General features: G+C 42.3%; 1 protein-coding gene across 1 annotated transcript in view; it reads left to right on the top strand.

Annotated features, from left to right (window-relative positions):
- ADAMTS2 (ADAM metallopeptidase with thrombospondin type 1 motif 2) overlaps positions 1-14129 on the top strand; it is a gene marked incomplete at both ends in the record, with an annotated part of 189827 nt that overhangs the window by 128054 nt on the left and 47644 nt on the right. Inside the window, 1 exon segment of the mRNA XM_082323849.1 lies at positions 4599-4801. Within this exon segment, the coding sequence (XP_082179975.1) occupies positions 4599-4801 (203 nt within the window).

A 14129-nucleotide genomic window follows, 5' to 3' on the forward strand; every position in this document is an offset into this window, starting at 1 on the left:
TAAGGCAGAATCAGGAGATGTCATGTAATTACGTTTCTGTAAAGCACATGATATCAAAGATTAATGAGCAAGGCAAAAATTCCCAGAAAATAAGGTGGTATCAGACATCCCAAACTGTCACAGATGGAGAATTCTTCTGAAGACCTGCCAAGGCAAAACTGATGTTTGTGTCAATGTGAATTTTCCTGGTCCTAGAGATAGGGATCGGAGCCAGGCTGCATGATGCTGCTGTGGTACTGGGTGTTCACACCTCTAGTCCCAGTGAATGTGGAAGCTCAGGTAGAGCCCGGATACAAAAAGTAAACTACCAGATTGAAAAGTGGAACGGTTTAGGTAAAAGATTGGGATATTGCACATTGCTCAGGAAAAGGCAGCAGGCGAGAAGGATCTTGTACAACGTATAATGCTGTAAGCAATTTGCACCTGCATGGTATAAAGACCTGTCCTCTAAATCTCGATGTACTCTACATATATTAATGCATCATTGGGGCTGTCACAGCAAGGGACATTGTCTGGTTCTTGAGTCAGCAAACGACTAGGACTTTGCTACCTAGGAGCAGTTAGGATCACTTGCCTGCATTAACTGCAAACAAAAATGGAGGACACCCAAAAAAACCCCAGGCTGCAGCATCAAGCGGGATTGTGCACATGCTTTTCCCTCAGCGTTTTGCTACCCAGCTCTTGGCTGCCTTCTGCATCTCCCAGCACTGTGGGGAAAGTCTGTGTCAGAGGCAGGAGCACCAGCCAGGCTGCCTCGCTCCTGATTTTATGCTTAAGCCAGAAGCACAGGTTTCTCTTCTGTCGACAACTTGGGCACTTATTATTCCTTCACTGGAAGACGGTCTGCAGCATTAGGAGAAAATCACTGAAATATCACTGAGTTTTTAGCTGACTTTAGAAAAAAGAGGGGTTTTTGTGGGATTTTTGGGTGAACTGTTACAGTGCTGCTGTCCTTTTGAGTTATTCTGGATGAGCAGCACAAGAGAAAAATACAACCTTGTCTCTCAGTGGTTAATTTTCACAAATGTGAATTTTTCCTAGCGGGAGCAAGGAGAAGGTTTCAACACAGGCTATTGTTAGCCCCTGCAAATGCCAAGTGTCTGCTCTTGGGAGATGGAGAACAAAGTTGGCACCGATAATCAGTGGCTGATGCACCGATTTGGCAAAAGTTGCTGAAAATGAACATCTGATGGAGAGGTCTTGGGATGATTTAGTAAAACACAGTGCAGTTTGAGATGACTTTTGGGATGTTATTGTGCAAAGTGCAGGGGCGATCAGAAGGAAGGTAACATGGAAAATGTGAAGGAGGAGTTTGGTGTCTTAGTTCTTTGAGTTTTTCTCTCGAGCTTTTCTAGCATATTGTTAGCAGTACAATGATAGAACAAAGTCACTGATATTAACTAAGGAAAGTTGAGATGGCAAAACATGACAAATTTCTCATTTACTACAGATGCAACTTTGTTTCGCTTCCTCTTTGGTAAGATACAGGTATTAATTTGATTTGGATGTAACTGTCATTTAGGAGCAAATCCAACATCGAGTAACACAGCATGGGCCATCAAATCCAACAACTCATCATCCAAGAGACTGAGAGGCAGAGCAGCACATGAGGAGGAGTCCGTGCAATGTGTGGTCAGGCTGCATGTGGAGGCATCCCTGCCTGTCCCAGGAGAGCCTCCTGGGAAAGGACACTTGGTGGGAAGTTGGGATATGAATCAAAAATCTTGCAGCTAATGTTGTAAATATTTTGAGCTGTGCTGCTGGTCTTGGGATGATTTCAGTGCCAGCTGGAGCTGGTGCGGCTTGCTCTCTGCTGGGAAGCACGTCAGGTCGGTGTCTCAGAGGTACCAGTGCCCACTGGGCCTGTTGTCTTGAGGGGGTGACACTCGAGGGGTGAAGGTAAATGTCGATGTGGAGAAGTTTTATGCTCCAAGCAAAATTTAAAATTGTTGGTTGGCACCCACTGACAATGAGAGGACTCCCAGGGAACCTCCTGATAACTTTTCTCAAGAGCTGGCAGGACTGTAAGGGTTATAGTGTGACAGTGATGAAGGAAGGAGCAGAGAGGAAGGACAGGCAGTTTTCACTGCAGGATGGTAAATGCAGGATGGTAGGATCACATTTTGCCTCTGGCTGATTTACTCACAGCAGGAATAAAGATACCACACTAGGAGTTAGTTTGACTTCGACACATAAAGGAAAGAAATGAAAGCACAAAAGTTCCAGATACCTTGACAGCCAACCATCCACCAAAATAACAGCACCCCCAGCCAGCAGAGCTGCCTGTCTGCAACGGCAGTGCAGGGCTCAGGCTCTCCCCACCTGCCCAGCACTGCTGTTCTGCAAAAGCAGCTGTGACAGCTTTGGCCTTGCTGCTGATTACTGTAGTTTTTGGTGAGCAGCAGAGAGAGGACACGACCTGCAGCCCCTGCCAGCCTAATCTTACTTTTCTGGAGAGCTTTTAAGATTTATGGTCAAATTTACAGTAACTGTGATTTGCCTTATAGATTATGAATGTATGATTGCCCCACGATTCCATAACAAATCCCCTGAGACCACTGTGATAGCTAGGTAATTACTTCTGGGCACTAGGAAGGATTAACACTGAAGTTTTCCTGGTGGAGCAAACCATGAGGTAGGGCTGGACCTGGCTGCTTGGCAGGTTTTGAGCCCTGATAAGGAACTGTCTCCATTGCTGCAAGGCTAGACCCATTCCCCCTCCACGGTAAACCCGGGAGCAACAGCTGGGCTCTGCACGAAGAGTGAATTTTCATGCTGAATCATGGATTCTGACCAGACTAATTTTAAAAACTTGCAGCCCTACGAGCAGAAGCTGCTGGGAACCTTGAGGCTGGCAATGAGAACACGGTGGTTGTGCTTATTAGCTGCATTAAATGCTGCCCTCCCAGGAGAAGGACATTGTGGCTCCATGGGGATGTAGGACCACTGCGGGGCGCCTTCTGTCTGTCTGGAGAGTGAGGGGAGCTCTGCCAGTGCAGTGCAGTGGCCTGCGGCTGGGGGTCTCATGACAAGCATGTCCTTGAAGCTTGGTGGAGAAATGGTAAGAAGCTGCCCATGCAAAATGTGTCTCTCGGGGATTGTCCTTTGACTGGAGGTCTCTTCTAGGAGGCACAGAGACAAGCATCTCGCCACACAAGGCACAGCCTGAAGCATGGGGCAGTAAGGAACACTGTGATGGGGGCCAGGGAGGCCAGGTGTGCGTCCCTCCTGGCAGGAGGCTGTACAGGTCGGTACGTTGTTGTCTCCACAGCGGGGAGCTGCGGGGGGCTCTGCTCAGGCTGCACAGGACCTGCTGAAATGGCAGCCCGAGGCAGCGGTCTTAAGGCAGGAGCACAGATGTTCTTGTAATGAGCCCAGTGATCTGGTGACTCATTCATCCCTTCCCAAGAAGCCAGTTTTGATGTGAAAACTTCAAAAAATGAAGATGGAGAATCCACTTTTGTAACATTTCCAAGAGTTGTTTCTTATTTCTACTTTGAAGGTGATGGCTTTAGCTTCTTCCCTTTGATTCCTATTATGTTTCTGTGAACTAAGCACTGGAAGCCTTTAATCAATGAACAGCGCTCTCGCCGCCTTTCTTCAACCTCTCTGAGCAAGTCTTTTCTTGACATTCTCTGAAATCAAGACGTTCTCGGTGGGCTTCCAGGGCTCTTGTAATGCAAGTGATAACAATGATTTTAATGCTAATAATTGTTATTCTATAGGGTGAAGTGTCAAGATTCCATATTTTCATGTTAATTTTTAGTAGGTAGGTGCCACATTAACTGTATCCCATCCTGTCAGAGAACGTGCTTTTCATATCACAGGGACTATTAGAAATCATTAGTAATAAAGTTGGATACTATTGTGCCTGATGGATTGGTCTTTGACATACAATAATGCAAAGTGACATGGCAAATTGGGAATGAAGGATGAAAAGGTGTTAAAAAAAATTGAGAACATAGCTATAAAATAATTAATTTCATATCTAAAATGTGTTCCTAAGTTTTAATGACAAAGAGGATCCATGTCACTACAGTTGAATGGCATGTGTGTATCTAGGAAAGGAGCTAATGTGTTGAAGTGGGAGGGATTGATTTGTTACTACCTGCCCGGATAGAAAAAGGCTATATTGGCAACTACACTTGCCTTGAAATAGGATTCTGTGGGCAGTAAGATCAGATTTTGAAGTATGGTGTCTATCTTTAGTTGTTCTGAAATGGAGGATATCCTCGGTAGCAGAAGACCCCCAAACAGTGTATTTTTGTTACAAATACTTCTAAGCAACAAGTATTTTACTGTAAACAGCTCCATTCTTCTCATCAAGACATTGGCAGGACTTGCTCTCCTTTTGGCCTTGTATTTATTATGCAGTATTACTTTGTAGAAAGTATTGCTTTTACTTTGCAAAGTAAAAATCCTTTGGGTCAGATTTTTCTCTCGTTTAGGTCATTTTTAATTGACATTAAGTGAAACTAATGCTGTTATATAACACACAGAACATAACAAACGCTGCTACTTCAAATTTATACCAGCTTAGCTGAGACCTGAGCCTGAACCTCTCTTGGTTGATAACTCGTTTGTCTGTTTGATTTCAGCGGCTAACCTCACTAATTTGGATAGTCTCGACAGCGCATTGAGCTTTATTGAAGACCGGGTGCATAGATCGAGGCAGCGCTATCGAAGGCATGCGACAGAGGATGATTACAACATTGAAGTCCTTCTGGGGGTTGATGACTCAGTTGTTCAGTTCCACGGGAAAGAACATGTTCAGAAGTACCTGCTGACCCTGATGAATATTGTGAGTACAACCCCGCTAACTGCACTGTGGGAAGGCACTGAAAGGACAGTGAATATAGGTTGGTTTATCCATTTGAACAGGACATAACAGATTTTTCTCATGGTAGAAGATAAAATAACTTTAGGAGGAAAATCCAGGCCACTTTCAGAAAAGCCAAAAGGGGAGAAGGAAAAGAAGAAAAAGGGGCCAAGGAAGAAGCTGACTGTGGGACTCTTAAAATGTTCAAAGTCCTGCTTATGTGCTTTGGTGGATGGGGGCACATGGTCAGGGGCTCAGGTTCTTGGAAGTCATTACATTTTAGCTGTATATTCCCTTAACCTAAGCTCCCTGCTGAAAAACATGGTTTGGAGATCTGTCTTCAAATAAGGTTCTATTAGAAACTTCGATTGGCTTATACATTTTTAAAACTACTGAGTTAAATTCTTTGATTCCTCAACAACCACTTTAGGTCCCAGGCCACCTACCTACTCCTTGTTCACACTGCAGTAAAATGTTATGCAGTATGTCACTGAACTTTCTTAAATTGATTAAATACTATTTACTCCATGACTGACATCTTTAGGTTTCCTTAGTTAAATATTTAATCTTCAGAACCATAGTCTGTGCAACAGACTATATAGTGTAGCAGTGATGAAAAGAGACGCTAGAGAATATTATATTTGAAAGAACCATTTTTTCTTTCTAATATCAGCACAGCAGACACAGCAGCCCTCTATACCCCGGTCAGTAAGCAAGGACTCTATTTTGTGGGAAAAGAATCAAGTTTTGAAAAATCATCCCTATTATGGATCAAAATACGTTTTATTCTTCTGGCCAAAAAATGGAAGTGAGTGGTAGCCCCCTTCATAGGCAACTGATACAGGGATGACTTTCTTCCTTCTCATTCTCATCTGGAACAGGAGTCTCTTAATAAAACACACTTCTATAAAAACTTTAGGTTCAGTGAATGTGTGTTCTTAGTGAAATATTGTTGAATAAAAAATTGTAGGTCTGCTCTGTTTTTGACAAATTGAGTATGACTGCTGAAGTTTAAAGTTGTGTCAAGAGGATGAGCGTCTGTAGGTGACTTCTTGGCATTACAAGCCATAGAGGCAGATATGTGAACAGAAATCCAGGCTATTAGGTGCATTTGCCTGGGATGTATTTTTTCCAAGATATATTTTTTAATTATGAAGTTTGTTTTTTTCTTTCTTTCTTACATTCTTTTAACAATGTGTAGAATGTCACTGTTTTTCACTTTAAATGAGAGGTGGAATACAATTTGAGAAAATCCCTTGTGTGATACAAATTCAGTTGCACTGACTTTTTATAACAGTATTGTAAATAGTTAAAAACCTGCACTAACATTTGAGTTATAGGGTACTTAGTGTCTGCTCTGATGGCTGTAAATACATATATTCTAACAGAAATGACATAGTGAATTCCATGTATTTGTGTGGTTTGTTTCTTCTAAGGCTTAAAACAAAGTCTACAGTGAAACAGATGGTTTTATACATCTCTAAATTAACAAGCCAAACAGGCCAAACCAGGAATGTGGCAAACAGGCTGAAATAGATTAAACAGGACTCTTTACTTATCATGTCACTTAAATCTATGTTTAAGAATTAAAATATACAGTAATGGTAAAGAAGCCATAAATGTTCCAGCTCTGAAATATACTTTTTCCTAATTTTAGCAAACCATCCAACACACAAATTGTAAGAAATAACAGCTCTTCAGCATGCTGTCTCTGCAAGTGGTTTAGAAAGTGCAGCCCCTGTAACTGTACCCACAGGCCTGTGGCAGCTCTTGGCATAGGCAGTAGTTGTTTTGCTGGGAGATCTGAGGTAGTAGCTGTTTTGTTGGGACATCTGAAACATGTCTTTTGTGTCCCTTGCCTTGTGCCCAAACACGAGGAGCTGTTTGAAATCCACAAGGCCTCTTGAGGAGTCTCTGGATAGTCTTTGGCAGTCATCAGTGTTGTCCTGTCCTTTCCTTCTTCAAAACTCAGCTGGTTTCTAGAGTCTGTATTTTAGCAGAGGGATGGGTGATGGTAACCAGTTCTGTTTCCAGCTGTCCAAGCATTGCTCCAGTATAGAGAGGCAAGAGGGGCTTGTTACTGCAGATACCAGGTGATGCTGGGGGCCCATATCATGTTGAGGGTCATCGCAACGCAGAACTTCTCCTCAGCCATGTAACTCCAACTAGCAGCTCCTCTTGCCCTCATTGTTAGATGGATGCAAGGTGTATTTCTGTGTAGACCATTGCTTTGGTCTCCTTTGCTGAAATTCACAGTGACACCCCTGTTGTCCTCCTCTACCTCTTTGAGTAGTTGGGGGGGTGGTTTGCAGAAAATGGGCCCAATAAGAAAGGCCTTGGGGTCTCTAGCTGTTAGGGGTTACATGTATGCAGTATGTTTCTAATGAGATGCGTAGGTCCAAGGGTAGCTGAAAAAGAAGAGACAGCTACAAAAAATCCCAGCTGTCTTTTTAAATCTGGTGGAAGATCCTACCGTAACCATCAGATTGTGCGTACCATGCTGGTTTTATGGATGTAATCAATTAGCTTTGTACAATAACAAGGCATTAAGCATAAAATCAATTAGCTTCGTACAGTAACAAGGTAGTAAGCATAAAATCAAAGAATGCATAGTAAGTAAATAAAATAATAGTGGAAGTATTTAATGGAGATAAGAGGGTGATCAAATAGTTGAATTTCTGTGGTTCCAAAAATGAAATAAATCCCAGGCAAATCCTCCCTTATGCCCAGGCTCCTGGAGGCATGACATCACTTTCCCAGAAGCAACTCCCAGCATGGCTGCTTCTCCCCACTTTGCTTGATTTCACTGTGTGTGATGGCATGAGCAGTTGTCCTTAATTAACTTTTCCCAGGGACCTTGGGTGGGACCCTACCACGAACCCAATCAAAACAATTTTTTTTTTCAAGCCCAGTGCAATGAGTTATTCGGTAAATCTGTTTTGTGCTGCTTAAGTGATGTGTTACAGTCCACACCTAAAAGCCATAAAGTGAGAAGAAACAGGGGCTGGGTGTTCTGGCTATCTTGAATAGCTGTGCTGATATTTATCCCAAAGTTTGCAAATGAAGTCAGTCCCAAACAAATGGTGATAGACGCCAGAGGATTTTTAACGCTTTGGGCTGCAGCCACGTATCGCCTGACTGTACGCCAGCCGTTTCACCGCAGTGAGATCGGCCTCTTGCCACCCCCTTTTCATCCTCCAGTCATTTCCTCGTACAAAAACTCAGGTTTCTTTTGACACCCTCTCTTTTCTCTGCTCAGTACCATCAGGACATTCAGTCCATCTTTGGAAAATATGCCATCGTTTTCACATTAGAGACCCTCGGCTGCCTCGTTTGCATCATTTTCTTTCGTATGTCATGCTGTGTTTTGTCCTGGGAAGGATATTAGCTTGCACAGTCCTCTGCATTTCCAAGCGTGAGCCAACACATTGCACAAATTAACTTTGTATTTATAGCATGCAGGAGCATTGCAACAGAGGAGAGATATTTGGGCAGTATCTTGCAGCTCTGTAGTTTACTCAAGAACATGGAAGGTAATTTAATTTCAGCAAGAAGGAGGCTAAAAATCCCAGGGATTTTATCTGCTCGTACAAGTGTTTGGAAATATTAGAAAAGCGCAAGGCTAGAAGCAGTGTTGGAAAATTATCTTGTTCCTTGGGAAACAAAAGGATTTCACTGCAGGACGCCTTGGGAGGAGGAGCAGGGTGCTGAATGCACGTTATTGAGCTAAAGTGGGTATTGGTGGTAGCCAGCCCTGGGGCTGAAATTCTCTGATCGTTTCATAACCCTCTTTAAAATAGTTTTCGGGATTCAGCAGGCCTTTTGCCGCCTGCTGTGGAAGACCAGCAGACCTGAGACTCACCAGTACATTTACCTGGCTGGGCCTGCAGTATTGATTAGGGTGAATATTTCAGCCTCTACAACCCTGTGTTTAGGGTCACATCCAGGATGGATATCTTCAAAACAGACTTCCTAAAGAGGCAGAGGTAGAATATGTGATCTTAGAATATTTTGGCCATTCCAAATAGCAAAGTCTCATGAAATAAGCTCAATTGTAAATGGTTTTGAATGTATTAGCTCCATCTGTCTTGACTTCAAGTCTTCAACTTTCATGCCCCTCTTCAAATTGTGGGTTTTTTTCCCAGTGAGGTCCCTGTTTTAGCTTTTTCTTGTCTGTCTTCCTCCACAATATTCCTCAGTTCCTCAACTACCTCATTTTCTAATGCTGGCAATTGTCATCCTTGTATATTTTTTGGAAGAATTTATCTACAAAGTATGTACATTTTTTGATTTTTGGACAATTTCCAGGGGCAAAAAAAAAAAATCTTTAATTTCCTTTCCATTCCTTTACTGTAAAAGTGTGATATTGCAATATTTAGGACTTAGCCTCTGTTACGTATGTGTAATGGATATATGGCCAAAATGTTTGTCATGCTAAAACCCATCTCCTCAAAGTAGATAGGTGCCTAAGTGCCATTATTTCAAAGGGATATAGACCCTAAATAGGTTTTATACCTCACTCTGGCCTAGATTTATCTGAGTATTTAGTCATTTACCTGCCTTTGAAACCAGTGAGAATCAGTTTTAAAAATTAGCCCATAGGATTATGTCTCTCCCAGACTTTAAGTGAAACTTCAGCTCCAGAACAAATAAATTAAACAACTTTTCATTTGAATAACTGAAATCAGTGGGAGTTATGCTGCTGGGGGCTTTGGAAAGTCCCCGGAGTCTTTCACCTGCATCTTTCAGCACTACACGTCTTTCTTTGAAATTGTGGCCCTGAGTCACTTCTGAATATGTTACCTGTCCTCTTTTATAGGATGTACATGATACTACTATTATAGATGAGATTTCTGCTTTCGTATCTCTGGCTGATGAGGGATGAAGATTTGCAGGTACAGAACAGCAAGTCCCTAATGAGAGGAAAGGGCAGAAATGCTGTTGGTTCCTATCTGGCAGTTGGATGAAAACCTGAAAGCATGCGTAATTCAAGCTGTTAAAAAGAAACTGATGATTGAATACTTTGAAATAATGGTGCACCCTTCATTCAGAATCGTGCTTTTTAAACTAAAAAGCTTATTTTTAGGTGGGAAGGATATTTCAGTAGTATAGAATTGACTAGATTTTAAAAAATTATAACATTCATAAGCACCAATACTCATTATTTCAAATCAGTTTTTTCAATATGTACACCTCAGATCTGAACTAACTCTAAGCAGTTCCACAAATAACAAATGCAAGTCCAGCTCTGTTCATCCGAGGGACTTAAATATATTTATGTGAGTTAACTCCATGTTTAGACTGTTCGTTATAAACCGTTGGCTGTGACTAGTGAGAAGCATGTCCAGTGTGCCCAGGCAGTGTGCCCAGGTGGCCAAGAAGGCCAATGGCATCCTGGCTTGTATCAGGAATAGTGTGGCCAGCAGGACTAGAGAAGTGATCATCCCCCTGTACTCGGCACTGGTGAGGACACACCTCGCGTACTGTGTTCAGTGTTGGGCCCCTCACTACAAGAAGGACATCGAGGTGCTGGAGCATATCCAAAGAAGGGCAAGGAAGATGGTAAAGGCTCTGGAGCACAAGTCTTATGAGGAGCGGCTGAGGGAGCTGGGGTTGTTTAGTCTGACGAAGAGGAAGCTGAGGGGAGACCTTATCGCTCTCTACAACTACCTGAAAGGAGGCTGTAGCGAGGTGGGGGCTGGTCTCTTCTCCCAAGTAACAAGCGATAGGACAAGAGGAAATGGCTTCAAGTTGCACCAAGGGAGGTTTAGATTGGATATTAGGAAAAACTTCTTCACTGAAAGGGTAGTCAGGCACTGGAACAGGCTGCCCGGGGAAGTGGTGGGGTCCCCATCCCTGGAGGTATTTAAAAGACATGTAGACGTGGTGCTCGAGGACATTGTTTAGTGGTGGACTTGGCAGTGTTAGGTTAACGGTTGCACTTGATGATCTTAAAGGTCTTTTCTAACCTAAACGATTCTATGATTCTAAGAACAGTTTCTGAAGAAGCCTCATGAGATTATTTTTGTTCATTATCTTGATTGCCGCACTATAGTGGAAGATGTACTTGTGACTGGGCATTCAGGGGGTCCTGCAGGAAATACCCTCTCTGAACTCTTACAGGTTTTACTCATTTTCACAGGGGTATTATTTCCAGTGTCAATTAGGTGAGCATTGCTCATTATTATTAACTGGAATGTGCCCTGTTGGACATAGCACAGAGCATTACATAGGTTTTGGTATTATCCTTGAGGTAGAGGGTAGTTACTGTTAAAAGATAGATTTTTCCTTTACTCCAAATACCAACATGAACTTTAGCCGTAAAGTTTACAGTCAGGGTCTTTTGAGTTGTGACAGTGTGGTTCGTGTGATGGAGTATGGATAATTAGTATCAACTTTCAAATTTTGGATGCTTTTCTTAACCAAACCACTTAGATTTGAAGAGGTCACCATATTTATTGCATTGACACCACACCCCTATCCCTTGTAGTAATATAATAAATGAATCTGCTGAAGTATTTTATGATACTATAGTTGATTCTATTAAAGTGATCTTGAGACAGTAATTCAGGAAATATTGAGTCTTTTGGTGCAAAGGTAATTTACAGTGTTTAGAGAAATTTCTCAGAGCAGTGGTTTGTGGGCAAGAATAAGGAGTTCCAAGAACCTGAGGGAGGAACTAAGAAAAATAAATTAGTCATAAAGTCAGAAAACAAAGTCTATGACCTTTCTAAAGCCGATGTTACAGTCGAAGATGAGATAGAGACCCGTAACATGAAGCTACCTAGTGCCTTGCCAACACATCTGCTCTGGGGAATGTTTTTCATTTTGATCAGAAGCAGCTAACTTGGACTTGGTGACATCTACTGACTCTCACACCAGGGAAGGTAAATCAGGACTCAGACTCGTATTTGCATACAAAATGCCAGATTCTTATCTCCGCTTTGCAATGTACATTGCCAAGTTCTTCTAAAACTGCCTGTTGCCTGTGGTTTTGAGCAGAATGATAGATGTTTTCCAAATCTGAGATCACACTTTGACCTTTAAGTTTCATGTGTGTTGTATGCTTTCATTATCCTTTTTTCCTTGTGATGCTCAACAAAGATTTCAGAAAAAAAGAGTTCCTCTCTGAGGAAATGAGGAAATGCCTTGTAGGGACTAGAAAGGGAGACTGGGAGCCCTGGATTTTGCCTGATGACTTTCTGTGTGACCATAGTTTATCCACATGAGAAACTGATGTAATGTTGTTCCTGTGGGATTAAGATGAAGCTTTAGGAATGTTAGAAATGTTAGTTTGGGATCTTCAAAAGCATAAAGGAGGTGATGAAAATAGAAGAGCATAGTGGTGTTTGAAGTGGGAACACAGAAAAATAAAGTGAGAGAGGAACGCTTTTGGGAGGGTCAGATTACAAAAGTTTGTGCTCAGTATCCACCATGACATTTCTGGTTCCTATTCTGTAATTCAAAACAGCCGTTTCTTACAGAAATAGACAATCACTGGATGCCCACCAGGCACTGAGGCTTTGCTGCAGATAATTATGATCTGATGAATGAGCTGCATCTCTGGCTGGGCTCAAACAATGGCTTGCCAGGAGCTCTGCCATCCCATGGGGAAGGCGCTGATGCTCTCCAGCTCCTCCACTATCACTCTGGCAGAGATCTACACATGGTCCCTGCTCTGCCCGAGAGCACGTAGCCGTTCGTAGTTTCTGCAACAGTAGTTACGTAAGGATGTTGGGTGATCAAAGAGTAGTCTAATTGGGTCAGATGGATCAGCAATTTGTGGTGGCTGAAAAGCCAGATGCATAAACTGCATCTTGTACTGTGCCCTCTCCAAATGGTTAGATATGCCCTCTGATGGCCGCTGTAGCTGGGTCAGATCCATTTGAGGTCGATAGTAGCCAGAGGTTGAAACTATTAGATGTCCGTCAGGGGTGTGTGCTCAGGGAGCCTGAGGAAGTGGTGCTTAACCAACCATACGGTGCAATGCATGGAGCCGCAGAGGGTGCGCCTCAGGATGAACTCAGCTGCAATGATTTATGGTTCAGCAGGATGGAGCCATGTTGTGTTGAAGTGGGTTGTCTTGTGCATAGCAGATACCAACAAACTTTGCAAGGCTGGGAACTCCTTCAAACTGCATGAATGAGTTTGCCGATGACTTGCCAAAACATGCAGATTATTCTTTCTCCTGTTGCGTACTGGTTTAATTAGAGATTCAGGGAATCACCTGACTTCCCCCAAAAATCCTGCCATCTGTATCAGCAGGTAACCCGCTCTGCATGAAGACTAGCAAAACTGCAGGCCATTTATTAGTTTTCAAAATTCCCTTTTAGGATTGGACCCTGCTTTTCTCAATAATAAAACCTTTGCAGTGCTTCTTTTACAAAGCATGATGCATCTCACAGATGCTTAGCTTGTCTTTACTTGGTTTTTTGTGATGTATTCTACGTGCTTACTGTGCTGACTTGAAACTTGCTCAGGGCAGAAGAATTATAAAATAAGCAGAGAGGGACAGAAGAAAAAAATAAATAAAGACTTTGTTTTTCTTCTGTGCCAGCCTGATTTCTGAACAGAAACTTGAAATAGAAATGCATGTTTTGCTTTGATTGAGATATCCCAGAAAAATAAACCAAAGTTATCCCAAAATAGTTTGTGAACTACAATAGCTTGATGAAAGTCTCTTTACAGTATTCCACCATGCTTTGAATTCCTTGAGATTTGCCTAGCCTTCTTCATCACCCTCTATAAATGCTGAATCACTGCAGGACATCTAACAAGATTTAATGCATTCACTGCCTTCAGTTCAGGAGCTGTGATTTTGGGATGATCTCTGTGTACTTTCTTTTCCTATGCAGCAACAGAATTCTAGACTTACTGATCTAAGAACAACAGGAGATCGATTCTGATTTTTATTGTGTTCATATGAACCAGGATGTCCTACTGAAGTACATGGAGATGCACTGCTGTAAAAGTACTATGTAATCATTTTCACACCTGTGTGTATTTATTACACAGACATCTGAACATATATATCCATTGTCTGATTATCTCTGCTTTGAAACAAACATTTCAGCAGTTGTGTTGGATGAGAGCCTGGAACTTTCCTATTCCACAGGTTGGTTGGTCATTTTGTGCCCTATACAATGAACTGCACTAGCTTAACTCTGCTTTCCTGTTGAAATAACAGGTGGAAATATGGAGAATCTGAGCTAGGGATTGTGGAGGCCCTTTCAGTGGGTGCACTTTTCGTGAGCATTTGAGAGCACAACATTCAGTTAGTTGGATCTTGTATCTTTAATAACATCCTGAA

This window comes from Platalea leucorodia (genome assembly GCF_965183815.1).
Source record: "Platalea leucorodia genome assembly, chromosome: 11".
Taxonomy (NCBI): Eukaryota; Metazoa; Chordata; class Aves; order Pelecaniformes; family Threskiornithidae; genus Platalea; species Platalea leucorodia.